This window comes from Gallus gallus, chromosome 1 (assembly GCF_016699485.2).
Source record: "Gallus gallus isolate bGalGal1 chromosome 1, bGalGal1.mat.broiler.GRCg7b, whole genome shotgun sequence".
Classification (NCBI taxonomy): Eukaryota; Metazoa; Chordata; class Aves; order Galliformes; family Phasianidae; genus Gallus; species Gallus gallus.
The window spans coordinates 16,122,819-16,146,802 of NC_052532.1; the positions used below are offsets into that span (position 1 = coordinate 16,122,819).

The 23,984-nt window shown below is 45.5% G+C and overlaps 1 protein-coding gene across 12 annotated transcripts in view; it reads left to right on the forward strand.

Annotated features, from left to right (window-relative positions):
- The window catches only part of GRAMD4 (GRAM domain containing 4), a 76,952-nt gene that overhangs the window by 1,085 nt on the left and 51,883 nt on the right, over positions 1-23,984 (forward strand). For 2 of the 12 annotated variants that reach the window (XM_040657086.2, XM_046943851.1), the window contains exon 1: positions 18,165-18,279. The exons of 5 other annotated variants lie outside the window; for them this stretch is intronic. In XM_040657086.2, coding sequence (XP_040513020.1) covers positions 18,254-18,279 — 26 coding nt within the window. In that variant the 5' untranslated portion in view covers positions 18,165-18,253. Of the gene's footprint in view, positions 1-113; positions 6,498-16,598; positions 17,203-18,164; positions 19,004-23,984 lie in introns of those variants that run through there. 5 more of the 12 variants (XM_046943856.1, XM_040657135.2, XM_046943861.1 and 2 more) reach the window with 5 other exon arrangements.

Below are 23,984 nucleotides of genomic sequence, written 5' to 3' on the forward strand. Positions count from 1 at the left end.
CGTACGTTATTTTCGTCCGAGCCTTCCCGGCCCTGGGATGAGGCGCTTCGTCTCCTCCCCGGGGCACCGCCGGGGCGGCCGCCCCCCTCCCCGCGTCCTCCGCCGCCTTTTGTTCGGCGGGCGCGGGGAGAGGAGAGCGCGGGCCGGGCCGGGAGCTGCGACGCTGTCCGACCCCGAGGGCGGAGGGCGGCCGCTCCGCTCCGTCCACCGCCGGGAGGCAGAGCCCGGGCCGGGCGTGCGGAGCGGGTCGGGAGCGGCGGAATAAATACAGCGCGGGGCGGTGCGGTGCGGGGCTCGTCCGGAGCAGTGGAGGTCACATCCCCGTGTGCAGATACGGTAGGGCCGCCCGGCCTCCCTCGCTGCTGCTGGTTACGGGCTGCTGGGGCGCAGCGTCTCCCTTGGACCTTGTAGTCTGTTCGGTAGCTTCTGGCTGGGAAACGAGGCCGGCAGTGCTGCTGTTACGAGGCGTCCTGCCTCGGTTCTGTACGTTCGGGTGCGCCTGGCTGCGCTGGGGCTGCGTTGGGGCTGCCCTGTGCCCGCTGCAGGCGGCCGGCCGTGTGCCCCTTTTCCAGGTGTGCATATGGGGGCCGTGCAGCAGAGCGGGGCTGCTGGGGGGCAGTTCCATCGCTGGCCCGAGGGAGCCCCGCGGGACGCTCCGACAGGGGGTGTGTGCTGTCTGGGCCGTGGACCGTCCCCAGGTTTGGAAGCAACTGTGGTGCAGGTGAGGGACGTGACAGCTGGCTGTCAGCCTTTCCTGTGGTTGCCTCCAGGGCAGAGCTTGGCTAGGAGTGATACTGTTACGCTGGTATGGACGTGGAGTAAGTGTTGGAGGAGTTCTTGGGGTTAGATGTGGGTGAAGTTAGAGGTGCTCAACAAGGTGAGGTCCCGGGCATCTGCACGCTGTGTTACCCGGCCATATCTTTTTCCTTACCGTGTGACAAGTGGTTTTGCTCCTCAGAAGTCATCTAGCTGTAGGTGGCCCTGTTCATTGCGGGACTCGCATCTGCACCTTTAAGGGTCTCCTCCAACTCAAACGATTTGTGATTATTTTTTTAATTCGATGTGGGAGCTCAACTTAAGCCTTGTTTGTTCCACATCTGCTTACCTGGCCCTTCAGCAATGAGGGCTCACTCAGTCTCAGTCCGCATTCCTTTGAAGGCAGCGTTGGATCTTTAACCTTCTGATTCTAAAACGGGTAAAATATAAAATTGGTTCATTGTGTGTTGGTACTGAATGACAGAAGAATCCCTGGCAGCCTGAGCTGGGTGCCGCTGCTTTCATGCTGGGCTCGTTTCCCCACCATAGTGAGGGTGGTGTGGGGCTGACACCGGGACGAACTGAAGGCTTACAGCATTCACTACGTGTCCACAGCTCTGTGGGTGTCCTCCTGGAGGCACTTCTGGTTGGCAGCAGGTAGGGCTGTCTGGGGGATAGAGTCGGCCTTAATGGGTTTTTCATTGTAATGGTGGCATCGCTGAGCCTGGGGCTGGGGGTGCTGGGAGGTGCTGCGGTGGTGCCTGCGGGCACTGGGAGAAGCCGCACTGAGCCCATCTCTGTCCTTGCCTCCAGCCTGGAGCATCGCTGAGGCCTGTGACGTAAGTGCCTGTGGGGGAGGAGGAATTGAGGGCAGCAGCTGGAAAAGCCTGTCCTCACTCCTCAGGGATCTGCCTGAGGGGAGAGGAAGCCCCGCTAGGGGGAAGGCCCTGCTGGGGAAGGAGCAGGGCTGGCTGGGGGTGCTGGTGGTGGTGTGTGGCAGCCCCGGGCACTGCCCCTGCCCTCCTGCCCTTGTGTTGTGTGGAAACTGATGGGAGTTCCTTGTAGGTGTGAGTGCAGTATCAGGTGTCAGGCGTTCGTGTCGTTTGAGAATAGGAGGCTTGAGGGGGGAAAAAACCCTATCCTTTGTTTTTGTAAGGAACCTTGTGCAGCGTATGAGAAGTGGTTAGTTAGTGTCACTGTTAAACTCAGATATACCTCTGGAATGTGAAGCCTCGTCTGTCCGTAACGCTGTATATATTCAGCGTCTTCATAGCTTGATGTTTCAGTGTTCACTCTTCAGTACAAAGACTTTTCAGCTCAGGAGGGACATAAACTGTTCAACCTCCAAAATAATGACCTGTTGGAAAACGAACCACGACCTCATTTCACACTGTGCTGCTGTGAAAGTTCATAGTTCAGTTTTAACTCAGTCACCACCTCTCCTGTTCTTGCAGACAGGAGACTGCTTTGTGTGTGACGTATGGCTCCATTAAAAGTTTTATGATGATTGCCTTTTTGTTTAAGAAGTCAAAGATCATGTTTCCCGATGGTTTGTTTCCTAAAGGCCAGGAAAATGAATGCTATTTAGCAATGCATGAGCACCTCGCTGGATTTTCCTGGTTTAAGGTAGGCAGTGGCTGCTCCAGGTCCTTCTCAGCCTGGTATTTGTCAGGCTAATTGGTCAGGGTTACTCTCAGGGTTCCCAAATCCCAGGCTGGTAGTAAGAAGCTGCAGTGCTATATGCACAGTCTGCCATCCTGAGCTGCGGTCTCTCTTCTCCACACCTGACTGTGTCCGGCCCAAATGAATCGTACCGCTTTCCAGCTTTATTCTGCAACGTCACAACGTTGGGCAATGCCAGGATTTATGAGTTTTGGTCTTCAGAGTCTCAGAAAAATGCAAGTTTTCTCCTGTCACCTCGTGGTCACTGTCAGTCATGTGGGTGGGGGGGACACAAGGCAAAGAAGCGGAGCGTTTTCCTTGTAGGTCAGAATTCATTAATACAATGGCAGTTTAGTGGGGAACTCAGCTGGAAATGAGTTAGTGCTGCTTTGTGTTACGACACACAAAAAGATGAACAAGTCTTTGAAGCCACTTCAGGCTTCATAAATATTAGCAGTCTCTGCAGTCTTTGCGGAGAGTAGGCACTAGATTTTTTTTTTCCTTCTCCTTAATGTACAATTTCTCTTGTATAGTAAATCGCCTTGGCTAAAGGGTAGCGTTCAGCTGCAAATTAAAACTACATTATCTCTAGTTAGGAGCTTTCTTGGTCTTTTCCCCCTCCTCTCTTTGACACCCAATCCTTTCTTCTGATGTACTCTCTGGCAGTAATAGATTTAATTCCCTGACTTAGGAGACCAGGCCTTCAGAGGTGCATAAATGACTGCAGATGCAGTTATGTGCTTCTGAGAGGGGCAGAAGGTGAAGGCTCCTGACCTGCTCTGCTGGTTGCTTGTGAAAAATTATTTCTATTTGAATCTTGGGTCACCGTGTGTCTTTAACATTTGCTCATGTTAATGAGGGGAAAAAACTACTGGCTTTGATGGACGATGGTTTTTGTAAATGTGCTCGGAGAATACTTAGGGTTGTCTGGTTTGCTTTTAGTTTGAAAGCTGTGTCTGCATCTCAACGGAAACTGGAGTTCAGCTGAGATGAGCTGCTTACAGCTCGGAGTTACTGCAGCCATTCCCTGCCAAGGTCTGTTGAGAACATGTCACCTGTTCTAGAGAGATGTGTTATCCAGAGTGCATCACACTTAGCATCAAGCTTGTTCTATTGGTGCCTTGACGGAAACAAACCGATCTTTTATTTCCTAGTATACTCTAAAAATAAGCAACTTTTAAAGTAAATTTTCTGTCTTGCTTTTCCTTCCTGGGGTGCAGGTCCTGGAGGTCACTGTAAGTCATTGGTGCTGCAGCTGTTCTGCAGGAGCTGATGTTTTGGTTACAAACCCCAGACACTGCAGCCCTCTCTTCCTGATCCCATCGATGCAGGTGTTGACACATCTTTTGACCCGTGATTAAGGGATTTGTGACCAGGTTTGTGGGATGCACGTGCCCAGGAAGCATAATCATTAGATGCTGCATCATATAGATGCGTGTGTTCCTTGGGATGTGCGCGTGCAGACTTCTGTCTCAAACTTAACTCAGTTTTGAGTGAGTTCTTGCTGCTGTTTGGGCACATTGTTGCTGTGCACTGCCCTGGCTCGGCAGCAGCCACCTCACACAGGGCTCTTCCCTCCATCCGGGCTCTTCTGTCTGCTCAGTGCATATTCTCAAGATTCCTTTGTGATGTGCGTGAAGGTGAACATCTGCCGTAGAAACTAAAGTAAATGGGGTGAGGTTCAGATGTTTCTTATGCTGCCACATCTGTTTTGTGTGCTTATGTGAGGAACTCTGTGGTCCGTGTTAAATTTATAATGAGGATTTTATTTTTAGGTCAACGCTCCAGGTGCAGAGTAAAGCTGTTAGTGGAATGTTGACGGCCAGGTAGCACTGCTGTCAGCTGGGAGGGAGGGAGGAGGACAAGAAAAAGGGATAAAGCATGAAATACCTCTTTATCCTTGGGATACTCATCGAGCTCTGAGGGAGAATGCACTTTTGTTTCTTGAGTGTTGAGTGTCTCCTCCCATCTATCTCTATGTAGTTGGCCAAGTTGTGGTGGATTTCTTTTTATGCAGGGAAAGTAGTTAGCAGTTGCTTGCCTTCTCCACGTTGAAATGCAGTGGTTGGTAAATGCATTTAAAATTTCCAAAGTACCCCCCTGTAAATAACTGCTTAATGTGAGAGGTCTGTACTTATCTTAATTAAAGAGAACAAAGCCATGTGCTTTGTGGTGGCCTGACGTATACAATCAGTGCCTGAATTCTGTTATTTTCCACCACTGTAGCTGCCTTATCAGAGCTCGTGGTAGGACTGTCAGTGACTTTTATTAGTAGCTTGCATTACTAATGCTTGGCTCTTTTACCATCTCATAGAAGCCAGCTGTTCCTTCAATATTCATGTGCATACTCAGGTGCAAAGTTACTTATATGTAGAATGCTGGAGATTCACAGGCTTGGAAATGAACCAGTTCTGAAAATTAATATCGGAGCTTTGAATGAAGGATCCACAAGTTATCCTCAGATGCTCAGAGCAGGGTTTATTCCATAACTTGAAGTTTACCATGAACTTGAATGTTGAAAGTTAGACGTAACAGAACATCTTAAATATAACATGAGCAAGAGTTTTAGCTCTGAAGCTGTCTGCAGAAGTCCTTCTGTCTCACACTGCTGATGTTACTGACTGAAGGGTTTCTCTATTTACTCTCTCTGGATCTCATTTGTGCCCATGTGCGTGCCCAGTAACTGCATTTCAAAATAACCTGCTGCACTTTTCAAGGTTAACAGCATTCTGTCACGCTGGGTGAAATGTGGCAGTGCTGCACGGAGACACGTGGATTTACAACTGTCAGCAGTGTTTAAGCGGTAGCACAGCCGTAGGGATGGGGGAATGTGGAGCCTCTGGAGGAGTTCTTGTAATGTGGTCTGAAGGCCACACGTAGTCTGTGGTGCTGCTTTATGAGTCTGAAAAAGGTCTGTTTTTTCCTGTTTGCTTTTGGTAGAGCCAGCTTGTGGCTCTAAACGTACAGCCTTGGGGTCCCTCTAGTTATATGAGGACTGGTGTGGAAGCTGTAAGCCCTGTAATTGATTCCAGACCTTATTCTTGAGGAGCTGTACAGTCGTGGCTTCAGGCGCAAGCTGCTTCCCCCAGACAGTGAAGCAGGGCCTGCTGCAGGTGTGCCAGGACAGCATGCTGCCCAGAGCCTGGTGCCTGTGTGCTGTCTGCATTGGCTGCAGAGCCAGGTGGTGTGCCCAGTTTGAGCTCCAGAGGTCCAAGCAGCAGAGACCAGTCAGAAAATCTCCTTGGGGCTGAAGGGACTGGTGGCCTGGACTCTGAGCATCCTGTAAGACTTGTGGCAAGATGCCATGTCACAACAAGAAAAAAGTAGCACATTCAACACCCAATGATAAGATGTCGTTTACCCTGTGTCGTTCCTTGCACTTATGTGGCCCTTGATGGATACACCCTTGGCTGCTTGATTCAAAACCAAGCTGCACGTCGATATGTAATCCAGGATCCTATCTCTGGGCTATACTCACTCTTGGGTTCAGACTTTCTTCATCTTCCTTCTTCCTCACCTTTTCCCTCCTGAGATAAGCAGTAGTTCTTATTGGCCGTGTGTCCCATCCCAAAGCTCCTGACTGCTTTGAATGGAATAGGAGAACACGGAGCCTGCATTACTATGTTCTTTATATAGTCTATCATTTCAAAACATTAAACGACTTCCAGGCATTACAGCAGTTTGATTAACTCTGTAACTTTTTGCACTGAAGTGCAGCTACTGCTGTGTGGAATGCTGGGTGGTGTCAACCCTGCAAGAACACTTCATGATAAGCTATAGAGGACCTAGCTAGACGTGTGGATCCTTTAAGAGCTCTGCCAGCTGCTGCAGGATGCTGTATGTTCAAGTTTCACTTGAGCTATAAAGCTTCCTGGAAACTTGCAGTCATTAAAACTAACGTCAGGAGCTTGCAACACAGTGCAGAAGTGAGGGCTGTGGTCTCCTCCAGATGACGTGGAGCTAGCCCTGTTGTGCTTCAGAGAAACATTCTGAGTATGAAGCTTATAAAAGGATCTGTGCCTCTCTTGTGGGTTTTTCACTTTCTCTATCTAGCAGAGTTACTGTTGGGATTGATGAAGGTATGTACATTCAGCAGCTCCTACTTTTACTCTCCCCGCGGTGTGAAATAACCAGCCTAAGATTGATCTGATTTCCCCAGAAAACTCTCTATTAAGAAATATTCTTATGTCAGATCTGCTTCTTTCCCGTTTCTTCTAGTAGCAGCCTTGCTTCTGTTTTTGAGGGATCTTCTAACAACGATTTCATTTAGTGCTGGATCACTAATCCCCCTACAACAATAAGGAAGAAAAATGAGGCACAAACATCATTTCTTGGAATGTTTTGTAGGAAGAACGTGGAAATTACACTGCTGAGAAGCTGACTGGTGAAGCTCTCTGCACTTCGGAGTCCTCTCATAAAGCAGAGCAGAGACAGCACATGCTTTTTGAGCAAGAAACCGCCTGGTGCTCTCAGTTTGGTTTTCTTCTGGCATAGTGCAAGCCTGAATATACAGTATCTGCTTTGAGTTTCACTCAGATGAGTTAAGTTGGAGAAGATGGAATTCATAAGTAATTCTGTGTTTTGCTGTTAATACTTTGAAATTGCATAAATATTTTTTTCTTTATAGATAAGCATTAAGCATTAAGCTATTATCTGTGACTCATTACTGTGTAGTCTGCTGTTGGTGACAATTTATTGTCTTTGTTAAATCATGGAAAATCCTTCCATGCAGTTTGTATTTCTTTGTGTCTGAAGCAAACTACATTTGTTTATCTTACCCTCTAGGTGGCTTTGTTTTCAGCTGGCTGGAAGTTCATCATAATATCTGAGTGCTACAGCAGACCTCACTCGTAGCCCAAAGATGTCATGTGTGTACTTAGCTGTGGAACAATTGTCTTAAATGGTTCCTGGAAACACTGCATGGACTTAAGCAAAGAAGGGTGTCTGTTCTAAAGGTGGTGATTTGCTTTTCTGCTTTCTTGTTCCTTTTCAAATACTTCAGCTAAACAAAGCATTTGTAGTTACATAATCTGATATTCCTTCGGGCTTTTTTTTATATATATAAATATAAAAGGTAGAAAGTTATTAATGTGTTCTCATAAATGTCAGAAGTAGGTAAAGACAGACGTACTGGAGAGGCTAAGAGGGGGTTGGACCCCTGACTGGCTGACCACAGCTTGCTTGTTATCTGAAACGAGAGATGAGGAACTGTGGAGCTGTGTTTAGGCAGCAGATGCATTAGTAGTGTTTCTGAACCATGGAGGAAATACCAGACGCCAACGCTTCGCTTTCAGGAGATTATCTACTGCTACCATACATATTTTCTTACTTGCAGGATGGTCATTGTTTGAAGTAGCTTCCTTTTTATATGAAGATTTACTAGTAGATTCACTTCATAAAATATATATATATATTTGCCAAATGCAGCCATAAACAGTAATATGAGTATTTTTAAGTGGGACAAGGAGCAGCAAAGCACTCTGCTTATCAGGGTGTAAAGGAAAGCTCATCCTGTAGCTAGTCAGCTAAGGAAAACTCCTGTGTGTAAAAGGATGCAACGTCATGAGGTTGAGCAGTCCTGTTGTTTCTGTAGGTGCTCCCATCTGCTCTAGTATGCATCCTTGGGTAGGGATGCCACTGTGATCTGAGCTCCTCTTGTAGCCTGCTTAAAGCATGTGCCCAGTCTTTTCTCCAAAGGCTTTTTTTTTTTCATACACTTGTGAGCTCTTAGTCAAAGGTCACTGGGGGGCTGTTGGTAATAAATTGGACCTGGCTTTCATATCTTACTGCTTGCCCTGGTTCCTGGGTACCCAGAAACCTTTCCAATTACTGGCCGTGAAGGCACTTTTCAAGACCAGACAAATGTGTGTGTGTCTTGGTGGTGAGGCTGCCTCTCCTGAAGGAGAATTTGCAGGAGGGTGTGGTTTTCTTGCAGTGAAGCTCTTGGAGGCCTGACAGCTCTGGCTTGCTGTGTGCCATTGGAGTGGAGTGCAGTAGTCAGAACAGTCCTTGATTAAAACCGCTTCTCTTATGTTCTCTTAAGGTTTCATACTATCCAATAAGAGTCAGGCCAGAGAAGAAGGCAACCTTTTTCTTGCAGTGTGATAAACTCCAGGCACCGTACCAGTTTGAAGACCGTGGAGCCCATTACCAATCTTGGTTGGACTGTCCACACCTACTGTATAGTGTGGGTTTGGTGCCTTCTGACTTCATCTGTTGGGACTGATTAAAGATGCACTGTGAGCCGTATTTTCCTGGTGATGATGCTGTCATAGCAGCTAGGAAACAGTAGGTCACCTTTGCTAGTGCAGGTTTTTATGAGCATGGCATGCAGGCCCTTGCTTATTGCTGGTGAAAATGGAGTGCTGATGGTGGTGACTGTCTTGAAAAAAACATTTTGTAGCTGAGAGTTTGCTTGATCAGACATCATTACTGTGCTCTTGGTATCTGTTGTAGTTCCTTTGGGAATAAGTAGGAAGTGTTTCTTCTGGAGTGACCTTCATACAGCCATATTGGAGCTCTGTGGTGTTTATCCTGTCCTGCAGCCTTCAGCTTGCTTCTGTCATCAATGCAAAGTCCTGAACTCCAAGTTACCGTGACTTCAGGGGACTGAATCTGTTGGAACACTTGTGAAGGGTTGAGCAGTAGGTTTGCTACACCTGAATCAGAATTTGAGGTTGACAGGTAATTACATTTTTAAGATATTTCTAGAAGAATGAAATCCGTGGTTTAATTTTTGAAATGCCAAGGTTTAAATATGCGGATGTTCATGAAGTAACTGGGACCTGGATGGAGCTGGAAGAAGTCCTTGCTAGGAGGCTGACAGGTGTCAGAAATGGGAACACCTTTGGGGCCAAGCGGGGGCTTGGGCTGGAGAATGGCCTCTTGGTTTTGCTTTGAGACACTGTTGTCATCTCCTCAGCTTTGAGTTGAAAACCAAACGAGTTCTTAGAAGAACACTACAGCGTTGTGGCTAAGCAAGTTGTTACCTCTGTAAAAACCTCTCCTTGAACGTCTTTGAAGTGTGCATAGCTGAAACAATTATACTGCAGCCTATGTGTGAAAGGAATAGCCTTGCCTCTTTCCCCACACCCAGCCATGGCTGGTCAGAAAGATGTAGTGTGTGTATACAGCCTTTTTTCTTCAACAGCTTTGACCTTTGGACCTTTATCGTTACTGACTGAAGCGTCATAGTGGCATAAATATACCCGTCAGCTCAGACATTGTAACTCTGGCCCTCATCCCAGTCTTAGAGGCAGACATAAATGCCATCCTCTCTCTGCTTTTGAAATTGCTTGGTCTGATTGGAATGATGACTGCATTAATCCTTTTCATATTCCTTCTACCTTGGTTTCTTCACTTCATTACTAAACTATCCATCCTGCTTTCCTGGTGTTAATTTAATTCCATGTGAAGTCTGAAGCCTCAGTGATGTGTGAGATTACTACTTACTGTCACTGGCTTTGTATCGTTTTAGGAGCCTGACTGCCTCTGTGGTGTGTTTGTGATGCTTTGAGACAAGGAAATACTTTGTTTTGGAACAGAGCATGCAGAAAGTAGCTCAGGGTGCTTGCACAGGCTTGGTTAATAACCTCTCCCAAGACTCAGTCCTTCTAAGTGCTCACAACATTGGATTCAGGGACTACTTCATGTTTGGGATTAAAAAAACCCAACAGACTGGCAGAGCTTTTCTGCCTCTTCCTTTTGTCCAGTACATCTCATGTTGAGATGCAGTTGAAACGCTGCTAATATGGCTGTGTCAGAAGAGACTTCTCTTGGGAGAAATGCCATTTAGCATAGATTTGACCTTCAATGATGCTGCCAAGAGTACGTTCCCCTCCATAGAGGGTTGGATCTCAATATGATGTACCCTGGTTTAATTAAAGACTTGCTCCAAGATACCTTCTTCCAGTTGTTTCGAGCATCTTCAAAACTGTAGTTGTCAACTTTGTGCGTTTTTTTTTTTTTTGCCATTGGAAACATCTGCTGTTATGAGGCAATGGGATAACAAGTGCCATTAAGATGTTAATTTCCTACCAATGCAACCAAATTAATGAGAACTGGACTAGTTTATGGTAATAGCTTCAGCTGGTTGGCTTTCTTGTTCGGAGGAGGTTTGTACTTTTCTTACAGATTCATGTAATGCATCATTGCTGTGTTTTGTTGAAATTGTGCAATTTTTTGCTTAGCTTTTCTCAACTCCGTGCATACTTTAAGAAAGCCTGAAAATTTAAAAGATATCTATTCAGACTTGTTTCTTGTATGGTTGCCTGAAGAATAGTTGTCATAAGCTCTTTGAAAGCTGTGGAAAAAGCTGAGGGTGGTTATATTAAACTCTAGAAACTGCTGTGCTTTTAAATTTTTTATCTGGAAGTTGTATATAAAATTACTTGGACTGAAAGTCTGCCCATAGGACTATTGTACTTGCAAGATTTTGGAGATGTTCTTCTGTGTCTGATGGAAACTGACCTGGACGTGACTTCGTCGTGAGACTGTGGAAAACAATGCTTGGTTGCAAAGCACTGCTTTGAGGTGGTTTCAGGATTCTGGCAGCGCTTCAGGCCTGACACTGACATTTTCTTATTGTCTCAGAGTCTGCAGAACCTGGAGGGGATTTTGAGTGTCGCTGTAGGGTGACATGGAGGAAAAAAAAGCTGAGGAAGGAAGTGGTTTTGCTAGTGAGTACCCCACTAAGGCTGGTGACCCAGGGGCCCATAAGTGTCAGTTCTTTTGTTGGCTTGTGGTGGCTAATAGCTGGATGTGTCTTACGGCTTGGCACGGCCTCATAGATGCTTCCTTGTAGAATACAGTTGTGTATTTCCCTTTTCCTTTTCCCTCCTCTTCTGCATCAGTCATGTGTGTGATTCTGTATGCCAAGCTGCTGGAGATGGACAGCTGAACTTCTCTGTGTATGTGGGGATGAGGGAATGATGGCTGCTGACCAATGTTCATTTGTGTCACCGTTGAGTGTTTCAAGTGATGAAGTATTTGAATTGCTTGGAAAACGCCAAGTGGATGAAATTGGTTTCATGAACTAATAAGATTTGAGAGAAAAGACGAATATGTGGGAAGCTTAAGGTGGTTTTTTCCTTCACTCCCTCACCCCGTACTTCCTTACAAGTGTCTGACTTGTATGTTCTGTCATTCTTTCTGAGGTTATTGTGCTTCATAGAATCACAGTATCGTTTGAGTTGGAAAGAACCCTTAAAGGTCACGTAGTCCAACTCCCCTGCAAAGCACAGGGACGCCTACAGCTAAATCAGGGTGCTCAGAGCCCCGTCCAACATGACCTTCAATGCCTGCAGGGACAGCGCTTCCACCACATCTCTGGGCAACGTTTTTCAGTGCCTCACCACTCACACTGTAATAAACTTTTTCCATATATCCAATCTAAACCTCCCCTCTTCAATTTTGGAAGCATTTCCCCTTGTCCTGTCACAACAGACTGCTAAAAAGTCTGTCCCCTGTCCCCCCTCTAGATACTCTCTATATATAGATACTATCATTTTATACTTATCTGCCCCCTGAGTGTTTAACCATTCACAGTTGTGAGTATGTGTGGATTTCTAGTGCCTGTCCTCTGCTTTACAGTAGTTAGTGGTGGAACCAACATTGGCTTTTTGTTTTTTAAACAAGCAAAGGTTAGTGGGAGAGAAGGTGGAGGGGATGCTGGCAAATCACAGGCTATCAGTACCTCTTGGCAGAATCAGACTCTATGGCAAAGATCACTGACTTTTGCTGTCCAGAGAATGTTAAAATAAGTACATGAACAGAGAGGTCTGCAGTTATGATGAAATACTCAGGCAATTAACTAACAGAGAGAGTTAATGTACAGGATAATGGGTGATTATCTTCCTAGTGGCTCTTTTATTTTCTCATAGGGTTGGATGCTCTGCTGCCTGGTATGCCTGTACCAGCTTGTAACAACCTAAAGCAAAAGTAGTTTTTATTTCTTAAATTCAGGATCACTACTCTATGTGAGAGACAAGAATAGGTATTTTGCATGCTGAGGGAGTGATTCAGTTTGAAATTTGATCAAATAGAGGCTTCATCCTGTAACAGAGATTAGCTTGAACAGCAGAATTTTCCAACCTTATTTCATTGTTATAAGAGAAGTCATTTAAATAACCAAATCATTTAAACAATGGATTGCAATCCAGAAATCAAAACTCTTTTGGGTACCGTGAAACGGTTCTGTTTATAGCAAATGTGCCAGAAGTGCAAATGTATTTACATAAAGAATTACAGAGAAGAGGTCCATGACACCTAGAGGACAAGTAAAGTGCTTTCTTGTGTATCACAACATTCTCTATTAATTCCACGTGACAGAGTTTGGACTATTACTAGTTTGGGCTATTACTATTCCTCAAATCTCTTCCTAAGCTGAGCGTGTGAGAAGGAAGGAGCGATGGAGTTCTGCCCAGAGGAGCTGCCATTTCACTTTTCCATCAGTTTGGTGGGATCTATCTTAATCCCATCTTAAATGTTTTACTCTTTGATAAGATTTGAAGAAAGAGTTTACATGGCTCTTATGAGCTGCTGGGTGGTACAGACTGTGCCAGAAATGAAGTTGTTGGAAGACAGACTTACTGTATGCTACTTGCTTTTTTCTGTTATTTCTTCATTTAACTTACTTGGACAAATTCCTCCTACATGCGTTGTGCAGCATAACATTCCTTAGCAGAGTGCCTTTTTACATATTATCTTAGCAAGTTTTTACACAATACTTGACTGTATCTTCATTTAGAAGTTGATGTGATGAGGAATTAGAAAACTACACAGTTTCCTAATCTATGCAGTGATTTATTTTTTCCTGCCTCCTCAATTCTATGTAGAGTTAACTGGAAGAGCATCTTCGAGTTTGTTAGGGAGAGGAGCAGAATGAAAAGCAGCCCTGCTTCTTGTACAGAAATGTGGGATTTGGGGGTTATATACATTCTTTATGAGCTCAATGCCAGTAGGAATTAAGCTGAGGATTCTGTATTGTGGTGATGGGTGTAGTTGATGTGCCAGCCATATCACTATAGTTCATTTTCATGTACTAGAAATGTTGAACTTCTTTATTTATGAGAAGGTGGTGGGTTTTTTGGTCTTTGTTTATCTTTATTTTTATGAATTGTGCAGTGGTTGGAGAGCTACTGGTGGCTGGTAAAACACTCGGTTCCTTCCCTTGGCCATGTCCATTATTGGTTTCTGTAGTCACTTCATCTCAAATTTTTGATAAGTTTTATTTCATGTCATAGATATTTTAGAGGCTTAGGTCTTTCAGATGGCAGTAGAAAAGCTCAGGTTTGCAGAAGCAAGTTAACACGGTGCTATGCTTAGATTGGGGGAACGCTATGGTTAAATTGTGAATAAAAAGTTAGGGGAGTTCATTTTGTCATTGTCTATCTAGCATAGCAGTTTAGTATCTGTGATCTTCTGTGTGATAGTTTAGTAACTCCTTTTGAGTGGTCTTGCCTAAGAACTACTGTAATGCATAGGTAGCTTTTGATGCACTGCCCAGCGTGAAAAGGGCACAGACGTGGCCCTGCTGATGTTTGTTGGTAAGGGCTGGGACAGGCTCTGTTTTGGCAGCGAGCTGCATGATTTTAGCTGTGCTGAGCTGAGGATGGCTGCATTAGTCACTTGCAGTGAGCTGTGTCCTGCTTCAAGTGTGTGCCTTTTAGCTCTCTTCTATATTTTTAATGAATAGCAAGTTGAAATATTTATTACGAAGTGACTGTGTGGTCATCCTTGCAAGCTGTACTTCAGGTTTTACGCTTTTGTTCTGTTTCTGAAGATTACAGGGTGAGCTGTGAGCTGAAGTACTTGCCTGCTGCTGGGAGACCTCTCTGAGAGGCCCCAGACCATCCTGCATAGACCTTGGCAGGCTGTTGCCAAAATGCCTTTCTCTTAGCTTGGAGCATGGTTCACCATTCATGGTGCCTGTTGTCACAGCCTTCCTTTAATTTATCTGTATTTATCATTAAAAGATGATGACTGTGCTATTCAGATTGTTCAGTGCTGACTGCGTATTTCCACAGGTTTAACTGCATTGGTCTTGACAACTCGCACTTGTTTTTACTTGAAGGAACGAACAGGGCTTTCACTTTATAAACAGTGCAGTGATCACCTTTCATAATAAATCTAGTACCCTGATTAAGATGTTCCATGCTAGCGTCTGTACTTTCAACTTCAAATGTTTATTTTAAAACAGATTGTATGTAAAAGGCCAACTTTATTCTAAGTGTTAATTCAAGGTAGGCCTTGTATATTTACAGTAGAAGAGTGGAAAAAGAGATGGAAGTAGTGAGAAGGTAACCTTGCCCCGTGTCAGTGGTCCCTTCAGCCCCCATGTTCATTTGCTTTTTGTGGGCAGAAGTCGTGGTGCTTTGCCTCAGCTCTGTGCCTGCTGGAGCTGGGCCTGAGCTGAGCTGTGGGGGCCGTGCTGCCCTGCAGGCCGCTGCTGAGCTGGTGCTGCTCTCTTCCTCCCGTCCTCACAGTCAGTGCCCCTGGCCAGCCCGCAGAAATCAGTGAGAGAGTGACAAATGCATTTTGTCTGTGTTAATCTGCGACACGTTCGCCAACCGTCCTTCAGAGGAGGGACTGAAGCTCTGCTGTGGGCCTGATTCTGGAAGATGTCTCAGAGCAGCTTCATAAAGGCTATTTTCAGGGCGAGGTTGCGCAGCTGTTGAACCTGATTTGGGTGCAGGTGGCTGCTGTAACAGGATATGTTCTCCCTCTGCCTGTGACCAGAAGCCTCTTCTGTGAGGGAGGTGTGAGGGCTGCAATAACGTGTGCAACTGTGAGGCTGAATGGCTGTCTGCTCCAATTAAACCGACCCTGCCAGAAAGCAAACACAAAAATTAGTTGGATCAGCAGTGAACTGATAAACCGCATTGAGCGGCCAAGTGACAGAAAGGCTCTGGTGGAAGTGAGGAGCGCTGCCTTTTGGTGTCAGCTGTGTTGGAGCTGCCTGCAGCCTCGGCCAGGGGTAGGCCCTGAGGGGAGAGCTCCGCTGGGTGCTGGTGGGAGATGCTGACCGGGATGGAAGCGTCCTGGAGGGCGACCGGCTGTTATTTCTATTGCTGTGTGCTGCCCCTCTGACAGATTATTTGCCGTGCTCACGGGACAGCGCGTGAGCTGGTAAACACAGACGCTGAGAAGCTGCCTGCTGTCCTGTGGTTTAAATCCGTGGGCTCCGCCTGTCACTGCAGCTCATCTGTGCAGGCAAAGTGATTTTCTGACAGGGTATTTTTGGTGGTGCTCTTAAGGGGGAAGAGTAAATGTTTCATTTTCTCACATGACTGCCTCGAGAAAAATGAGCTTCTCTCTAGTTCAGGAGTTAAAACTGCCACTTAATCAATATACAGAGGAATTAATTTAATGTGTTTTGCTAATATTGTTTCATGATGAGAGAGTGGTACGGGTGGAAGTAAGGTGTCAGTGTATTTTTGGAAGAGGTGTGTTTTGGGAGATGGACTTGTCCAACTGGAGTATGAAGTACAAAGCACACCTCCGATAGCCACTCTGCTGCAATTGTCACTGCTCTCGGTTTCTTCATGCACTGACATGTGACCTGTGTAGGTGGTGGTGGGTTTTTTGTCTACTCTGTGCATCCCACAGTATTCCAGTGGTGATCAGGCCAGGCCCCCGTGGTTCATTTGGCTGGGGACTGCCCCTAGCCGTGGGAGCAGCAGTTCTGCCTTCCTTGGAGGACCACTGGCAGAACTCCGTCTCAGGTCCAGAAGCCAGTCCTGCAGCTGCACTCTGCTGCCTTTCAGTATGAGGCTGTGTTCTATGGCACCGCTGTCCCTCCTGCCTACAGCAGCCAAAGAGAATGTTCTGAAGACATGTTCTGGCTTTTATTGTACTACCTTGGTCCATCTCCTAGGCAGCTTCATGTTGGATGCTGAATGACACATGAGACTATTGGAAAAAATAGATTTTGGAGTAATGCATATTCATGAAGCTGCACTATGGTTGCTGTGACAACCTCACCTCAGTCAAGATCAGTGCTTTAAACTTCTGTCTCCCGTGTCTGGGTTTCTCCCGTAGTGGATGTTACACATTTTCCGCTTTTCTCCCAACCCTCCAACCATTTAAATTATTGGCAATTAATAGCTGCATCTAATAAAGCTTGTAACACATCCAAGCACAGCTTCCTGTTTCTTTCCTACTGGTGTTAATCGAGTGTTGTGGGAGTGGGCTGCTTTCTTCTGCAAGATGTCCTTAATGCCAGCAAGAATATTCTGGCTGGATTTTCCTCATTTGTTTTTCTTTAAACTTGAGGGGGGAAAAAAGCAGGGGATGGGGGGAAGGAAACCTGAATTAACAAGCATATTTCTCGACACCCTAGGTAGGTAGCCTAACTGATAACATAATCTCTCATGCCAAAAACAAACAAACAAACAAAAAAAAAACAACAAAGCTGATCCCCCTACAAGTGTAGTGTTTTAAGGACTCCTGACCCTGAAAGGATTGGCTGCTTTTGACAGGTGTTACTCAGAAAATAGTTTGCTCTGTGTGCTGGACGCATCCTGTTATGACTCTGGGGCCAGGGTAAGATAATTTGAGGAAGATTGTAGCAGGCTGTGACATGAAGGCAGTGACTAATTTCTGGATGAGCTTGTGGTGAGTTGAGCATTTGGAGAGAGCTTAGCTCTGAAGGTCGAGTCCTGCCTGTTGATGTGAGAAATTGAGGGCACTTGTGCAACCTTTGTGACTTTTGGAAGGCGTTTATACGCTGCTCTTGCCTGGTCTGACTGGAAGTTTGGCCCAGAGGACTGCAGTTTGTTTCCAGTGAGTATGAAGCGTGTGGCCTTCCTAGCTCTGATGGCAGGCAAAGGTTATTGCTTTTGGAAACTAGCTGCCCACTTAAAGTGTTCCTTTCCAAGGCTCTTGGTCAGTGTGTGGGTGAGGTGTTGGTGGGAGGGGAACTGTGCTGGCCGGTGCCCAAGTTCTGGGGAAACAATGACGTAGTTCTGTACAGATAACTTAACGTATTGCACGGCACCGTGTGAGGTAGGTCTGAGGTGAGATGTGTTTCCACAGTGGGATTTAGGACAGGGCTGTGTGGGGATAAGTTTATCTTCCTTTCCTCACTCTTCAGTGTCTTCTCAAATTGAGCTTAAAGCCAAGTTTTCTTGAAAGATACTGACTTTATCTGCACAAAACCACTTCCTGTTGTTCAAGAGAAAAAGCTGTAAATTAAATTTGGTTTTCTGAACAGATTTGAACCTTCTGGAGAGCAAACTGGGAGAACTGTGTGCACAGGGGAAAGAGAACTGAACAGTCAGGGATCTCACAGCGCAGTCAGTTGATCTTTCTCCGGTTAAAGTTTTTGAAATATTAATAAGTACAAAATGTTCAGACAATGGCTTCAGATGAGATTCTGTCCATTAAAAAGAAAAGCCGGAGGAATGTGCGTAGAAAGGGGGAACCTTTTGCGCAAAGCTCTGTGCGGAGCTGCCCTTTAAATCTCGTGTAGGTGTTCCACTCAGGGTTCCTGTTTTAATTAGACGCGTCCAGAAGAAAGCATGAGAAGCCTTGTTTTCAGTGCTCTATCAGGTGATGTATATGGACCATCCACGTATCTTGTGGTGTCCCCGCTTTCCTGTCAAGATGATACGCAAGAGCGTCTCACTGAAAAAGAAGTGAATACCTAAAGTAAGCCTGATGCTGTCCACTCCCTCCATTTGCATGTCCCTCCCTCGTGATAAGGCTGAAACGTCCTGGTGTTGACACTGCCTGTGTTTGTTCACACACACACAATTGAGCTCTTACTGAATACCAGAACTCTCTGACTTCTGTAGAAAGACATTTTGAGATTAAAAGGAGAATGTGAAGGAAAATGAAATGTGAAGATGAGAAGCGAGGGTATGTTAGATCTATTTTGGCTCTAATGTCTTTAGCTTTGTGAAATATTGTTTTTCTAGTGATAGGAGCACAGGTGCTTTGAGGGCTGTTTCTCTGTGTTGTAGTCTGGTGTGGCCTTTTTGATTTTATATACAGTTCATCTATGATGTTGTGGTGTTTTGTGTTCCTTTTTTCTTGGAGTCCCAATGAATGCGTGCCAAAGGGATGCTGTCTGCATAGTGCCTCTGCGTTTCGTTATCAGATGAGGAGATGGCAAGGGTTGTGAAGCAGAGTCCTCTCTCTGACAAAGCATACATCAGAATTTAGTTGCAGTATCTCTGCCTGGTCTAGCAGGCCACTTAGTCAGATTCAGCTTGTTCTGGTGTCAAAGTCTGGATGTGAGAAAAGAAAACCGAAACCCCTAAGCAACTCGTAGGAGGCTGCAGGGGAATGAGTCTTCCACGTTCAGGCAAGTGCAGATCGTGTTTGTTTCTTCCACAGGGCTGCAAGGGCTGCTGGTGTTAGCTCGGGACCTGCCAAAAATGTGTCAGTTTGTTGGGGGGAGAGCAGTGGTGTGACGAGGTGAGACTCTTTCCATAGTAGCAAGTCCTGTAGCTGCTGACCCTTGGGCTATGCAGGGCAGACTGGCTCTCGTCATTCTCCAGCTGCCTGCGGCTCAGGGATAGCTCACAGCTATCTTCATGCTGAAGCTGCTCTGGAAACACAGGCAGGAAGACTGCTCCAGGTCTCTTGGGATTTTTTTATGAGAAAGTTTAGGAAAACTTGAATTTTTCTCCTCATCAGGAGTTCGGAATGTGTGCATGTGTTGTTTTGGGGATTGGAGGCTTGATAGCTTAAATGAGTCTGAGAGTTATTTCGGTGCTAATTGAAGGTTTTAATTCTAGGTCCAAATAAAGTCATCTCTTCTCTGGCCCTCTGTAAAAGAAAGAAAAACTTCAGCCACTGAGTTTTTGCATTAGCCAAAGGGTATTGATTGCTATGGAAAAAAAAAATTAAAGGTGATTTTGCTGTTCTAGCATTTGCTTGTTTTTTAAATGTGAAAAGTGCAGACCTTTTTCCCTACCCAAGCTCATCAAGTAAGTACATGAGCTGTTGCCTACCTTGTTACTGGATGATTTGGGAGCCAGGATAATTTTAACAGGCTGGTATTTAATTTTGCTGATTTGACCTCTGCCGCTGCAACAAGAGAGATGAAAGCCACCTTCTTAAAAAAACCTGGGTGCCTGAATAGCCTCGTTTGTAAGCACGTTAATGTAAGATAGCCATACCGTATTATGACAGAGGGCCTGCTGGTATTACGAGGTCTGGCTGCGGTGCCGCGATGTTGGACCTAAATCAATCTTGCAGAGTCAGCGTCTGCTGTGCTGCACCCTGTGCTTAGCATGACAGAGCTGGACGTGGGAAAGATCTCTCATTGCTTGCATTAGTACTGCAGTGCTTGTTTCGGAAATCATCTTGTCTTGCAAGAATTTGCTTTTATTCTGCTCAAATTAATAATTTACCTAGGTGATACCAGTCTTAATGCTTGTATTATTTTTGTCGTATGCTAGTGTGAACAGCTGCTGCCTTATGTACTGCAGCGTTACGTACGTTTGCAATGTACAGAGTTAAAATAGTTGCATTTCTTTCTGCTGATGGTTAGTTTGAGAGAAGAGGGGGCTGTGGGCCTGCATTCTTGCTTGTAGCTCTGCATGTACAAAGCTGCCTGTCAGGTTTGATATTGCTGCTATGGGATCTCTCTAGAAACAGCTTGAAACTCCGAGTTGAGCTAGCTGGGGCTGGGACATGGATGGAGAGCTGGGAGAGGACAAGGGGGTGAAGAGCTGTGGTGGTGAAGCAGGTGTTTTGGTATTTAGTTACTGTGTTTTACAAGACCAGATTCTGTCCTATAAATAGATTTTTTTTTATGTTTTGCAAAGACTTACTTGCTTCCTCATGCTTAGCTAGGTTTCATCTGAGTCACTTGGAATCTCTGAGAAGCTTTTCTTCTAGTGAATGTGAAGCTATTGAAATATTGCCATATTTATCAGTCTTCATCTAAAAAAGAAAAAGTTGCCTATTACTCGAATAGGCTGCTGACATGAAAAGCCTATCTGAGAGCATGTGTTTGGCTTGAGGCCAAAGAATGAGCTTCTGTAGGAGCTTCTTGTTGGCAAGCTGAAGTTTTTCTTCTCTAATATAGCTAAGCAATCTGGGAGCCTGTTACATTTGAACAATTTTTAGACAAGATAATCATATAGTCTTAAAATTATAAAATTTAGGAAATATTTCTATGTAACGGCGTCTTGTTTAAATACTTAGAAATATGCCTAGGAATGCAATTCTTTGCTATTTAATCATTTAATGATTGACTTACTGAATAATACTTGAAGGAATTAATACACTGATGAGATCTTGCTAGCCTCTCCATCACAGAATTTAAGCAGATTGTTCAGTGTCTTAAACAAAGGTTTGCATTTTTAAATAAGCAGGTGATGACACACTTAATGACAGGTACCTCTGTTTCATTAGTAAAAATATAATAAGTGTATTCTTGGGCGCATCTTTTGGCTTGGTTATTCCATGAGCAGGGCTGAAACATGTGAACGGTCCCTAGGAGAGGGCTGCTATTTCAACTTCTTGTTCCTGAGTAGTGTCCCAGTGCAGGCAGATACACTGCTGGGCTTCTGCACTGGCCTTGGGGGTCCTTCATTCTTCAAGAAGGGTGTCTGAGTTTACTGTGTCTCAGTATTTTTGTTGCCTCTTGCTGCTTTTATAAGGTGTGTATGAATCTACTCTAAGATGAAAACTGACTTCAGATCTCAAAATGGCCATTGAAGTGCTGTATGTGCCAGCCTGCTGATGGGAAGGGTCCTGCAGCAGCCCTGGTCTTGGGGAGCAGTGGTTTTGCATAACCCTATCAAGGAACACTGAGGGTTCTAGCTCTGCTGAGAACGGATGCCCATCTGCAACCTTGAGCCAATTGCTTTGTAGGAGGGTGGATATGGCTTGGAAAGCTTCTCTCTGTTGGTACCAGGCAGCGTGTGCCATCCTTATTTCTTCTTCATGCAGTGATGGCAAGGGTGATGGCTGGAGAAGTCTGGCTGAGAACTGCCTTCTTGTGGGCCTGACCTGCATACTGCGTGACATCAACTGAATGGTGATGGAGATCTTCGAGATGGAGGGAGCATAATGCATTTGTGCCAGTGCTCATCAGGGGTTTAAACTTCCCTGATAGCATTTGTTCTTGAGTTGCTATTAATAGCAGGGCCTAGAGATAGTTCAGGATGTGATAGCTGACAACTTTCTTCATCATATAGTCAATGAATGAGCAGAAGTGTTTCTATTTTAAACTTAGCTTTGACAAGTAATAGAACTTCAAAGAGAAGCAGTTCGTAGAAAATAACCTTGGGGTGAGTTACCACAAGACGTTGAAGAGGAAAAATAAACAGAGGGCCGCAACTCTGATAAAGGAAGACTTTTCTTTAGCCAGCTGTGCTGTGGGGAATTTGTGTTAGTTTCAAATGTGTTTGTTTAAGTTAAGGGTGCTAATAAACTTTGGTAGAGGTGCAAGTTAAGGCAGGTCCTGAAGGAACGATCTGGTTTGAACTTGGTGTTAAGTGTTGCTGCAGAAGTGTTGGGAATCTGTGGAGAAGGAAGGAACGGTCTGCTTGAAAGAGGTTTGTGCTAGTCTTGTACCAAGGTTGGCAACCTTGGTGTTGCCAAGCCTCCTTCTTCTTCCTGTTTATATGTCAGAAGTGTTGCCTGTCTTTATCTTGCTTGCCTTTTATATGTTGTATTGATTCCTGGGATAATGTGATGATGTGCAATGCAGATAATGTGCTACTTTAAATGATGAAGAGGGGAATGTTGACCATGGGGAAAAGAGGATAGTAATACGAACAAATGCATCAAAATAGATTTCAACCCTGACAGACGTTCATTTGTGAAAGTTTTAAAGCATCCTCCATATGTAGGCCTCTGAGCTGAGGAGAATAGTTTGCATGAGGAAAAAACTGTGGCTCCTTTGCAATAGGCTGCCCATGGAAGCTTTCTGAAGTGGTGAGATCAAGGAACTAACTTTGAAGTTGGAGTTTGTGACCTTTGTTACCCAGCATGAGAAGTTTACAACACTGAATTGGACTGATTCAGGGGGCCCAGCTTAAATCATATGTGATACAGTACAGTGTCTTAGAAAGCTACAATTACAATGAGTTTACATATATTAATTCATCTTTCTTATATTGTCTTTTGAAAAGCAAAATGCTTCTCCTGGTAGGGTTGGGGGCTTTAAAGCAGGTATGAAAGAGGAAGAGGTTAAAATGAGGCTCACTAAAGATGAGCCTAGGGGAACAATGTCAGGACTGGGGGTGAAGCAGATGTTCAGCTGAAGTGCATTTACATCAATGCATGCAGCATGGACAAGGCTGGGTGCTCCTCAAGAAGTCTTGAGAAGTGCAGCAGCAGGATATCCCCCTGTGCTGTAAGATGAGCTGAGGGGCAAGAACACTGGCATGGGCGAACAGGGAACTTTTTCTAAGGAAAAGACTGAGGTTCTCAGTGCCTTTTTTACATCTGTCTTTAAAAGCCAGACCAACTATCCTCAGGGTACTCTAGACCCTGACCTGGAAGTCAGGCATGGGAAGTAGAGTAAGACCCTCACGATTCAGCTGGAAACAGTTACAGACCTACCTCTCCACCTGGACTGCCACAAATGCATGGGGCTAGATGGGATTCACCCGAGGATGCTGAGGGAGCTGGTGGAGGTGATTTATCTACAGTCCTGGTCAACCAAAGGAATCCCAGAGGGTTGGAGGCTTACCAATGTGACTCCCATCTATAAGAAAAATTGTAAGGAGGATCTGGGGAACTACAGGCCTGTCAGCCTGACCTCAGTGCCACATGAGGTCATGGAGCAGATCATCTAGAGTGAGATCACGTGGCATGTGTGGGACAACGGGGGGGATCAGGCCCAGCCAGCACTGGTTCATGAAATGCAGGTCCTACTTGACTACCCTGATTTCCTTATATGACTGAGTGACCTGCCTGGTGAGTGAGGGAAAAGCTGTTGACATAGTCTGCCTAGACTTCAGAAGAGCCTTTGACACTGTCTCCCACAGTATTCTCCTGGAGAAGCTGGCAGCCCATGGCTTGGATAGGTACCATTTTTGCTGGGTAAAGAGCTGGCTATAGGACTAGGCCAAGAGAGTGGTGGTGAACAGGGTTAAATCCAGCTGGCAACCAGTCACAAGTGATGTTCCCCATGCGTCAGTGCTGGAGCGCATCCTGACTAATATCTTCGTTGATGACTTGGATGAGGGAATTGAGTGCATTGTCAGTAAGTTTACAGATGACACCAAGCTGGGCGGAAGTGCTGATCTCCCTGGAGGTCGGGAGGCCCTACAGAGGGATCTGGACAGGCTGAATTGCTGGGCTGAGGCCAATGGGATGAAGTTCAGCAAGACCTGGTGTCAAGTCCTGCATTTTGGCCACAACAACCCCAGGCAATGTTACAGGCCTGGGGCAGAGTGGCTGGAAAACTGTGTTGAGGAAGTGGTCTTGGGGTTGTTAGTCAACACTTGGCTGAACACGAGCCAGTGGTGTGCTCAGATTGCTAAGATGGCATCCCAGTTTGTATCAGGAACAGTGTTGCCATCAGGAGCAGAGAAGTGATCATCCCTATGTAGTCAGCACTGGGGAGACCGCACCTGGAGTTCTGTGTTCAG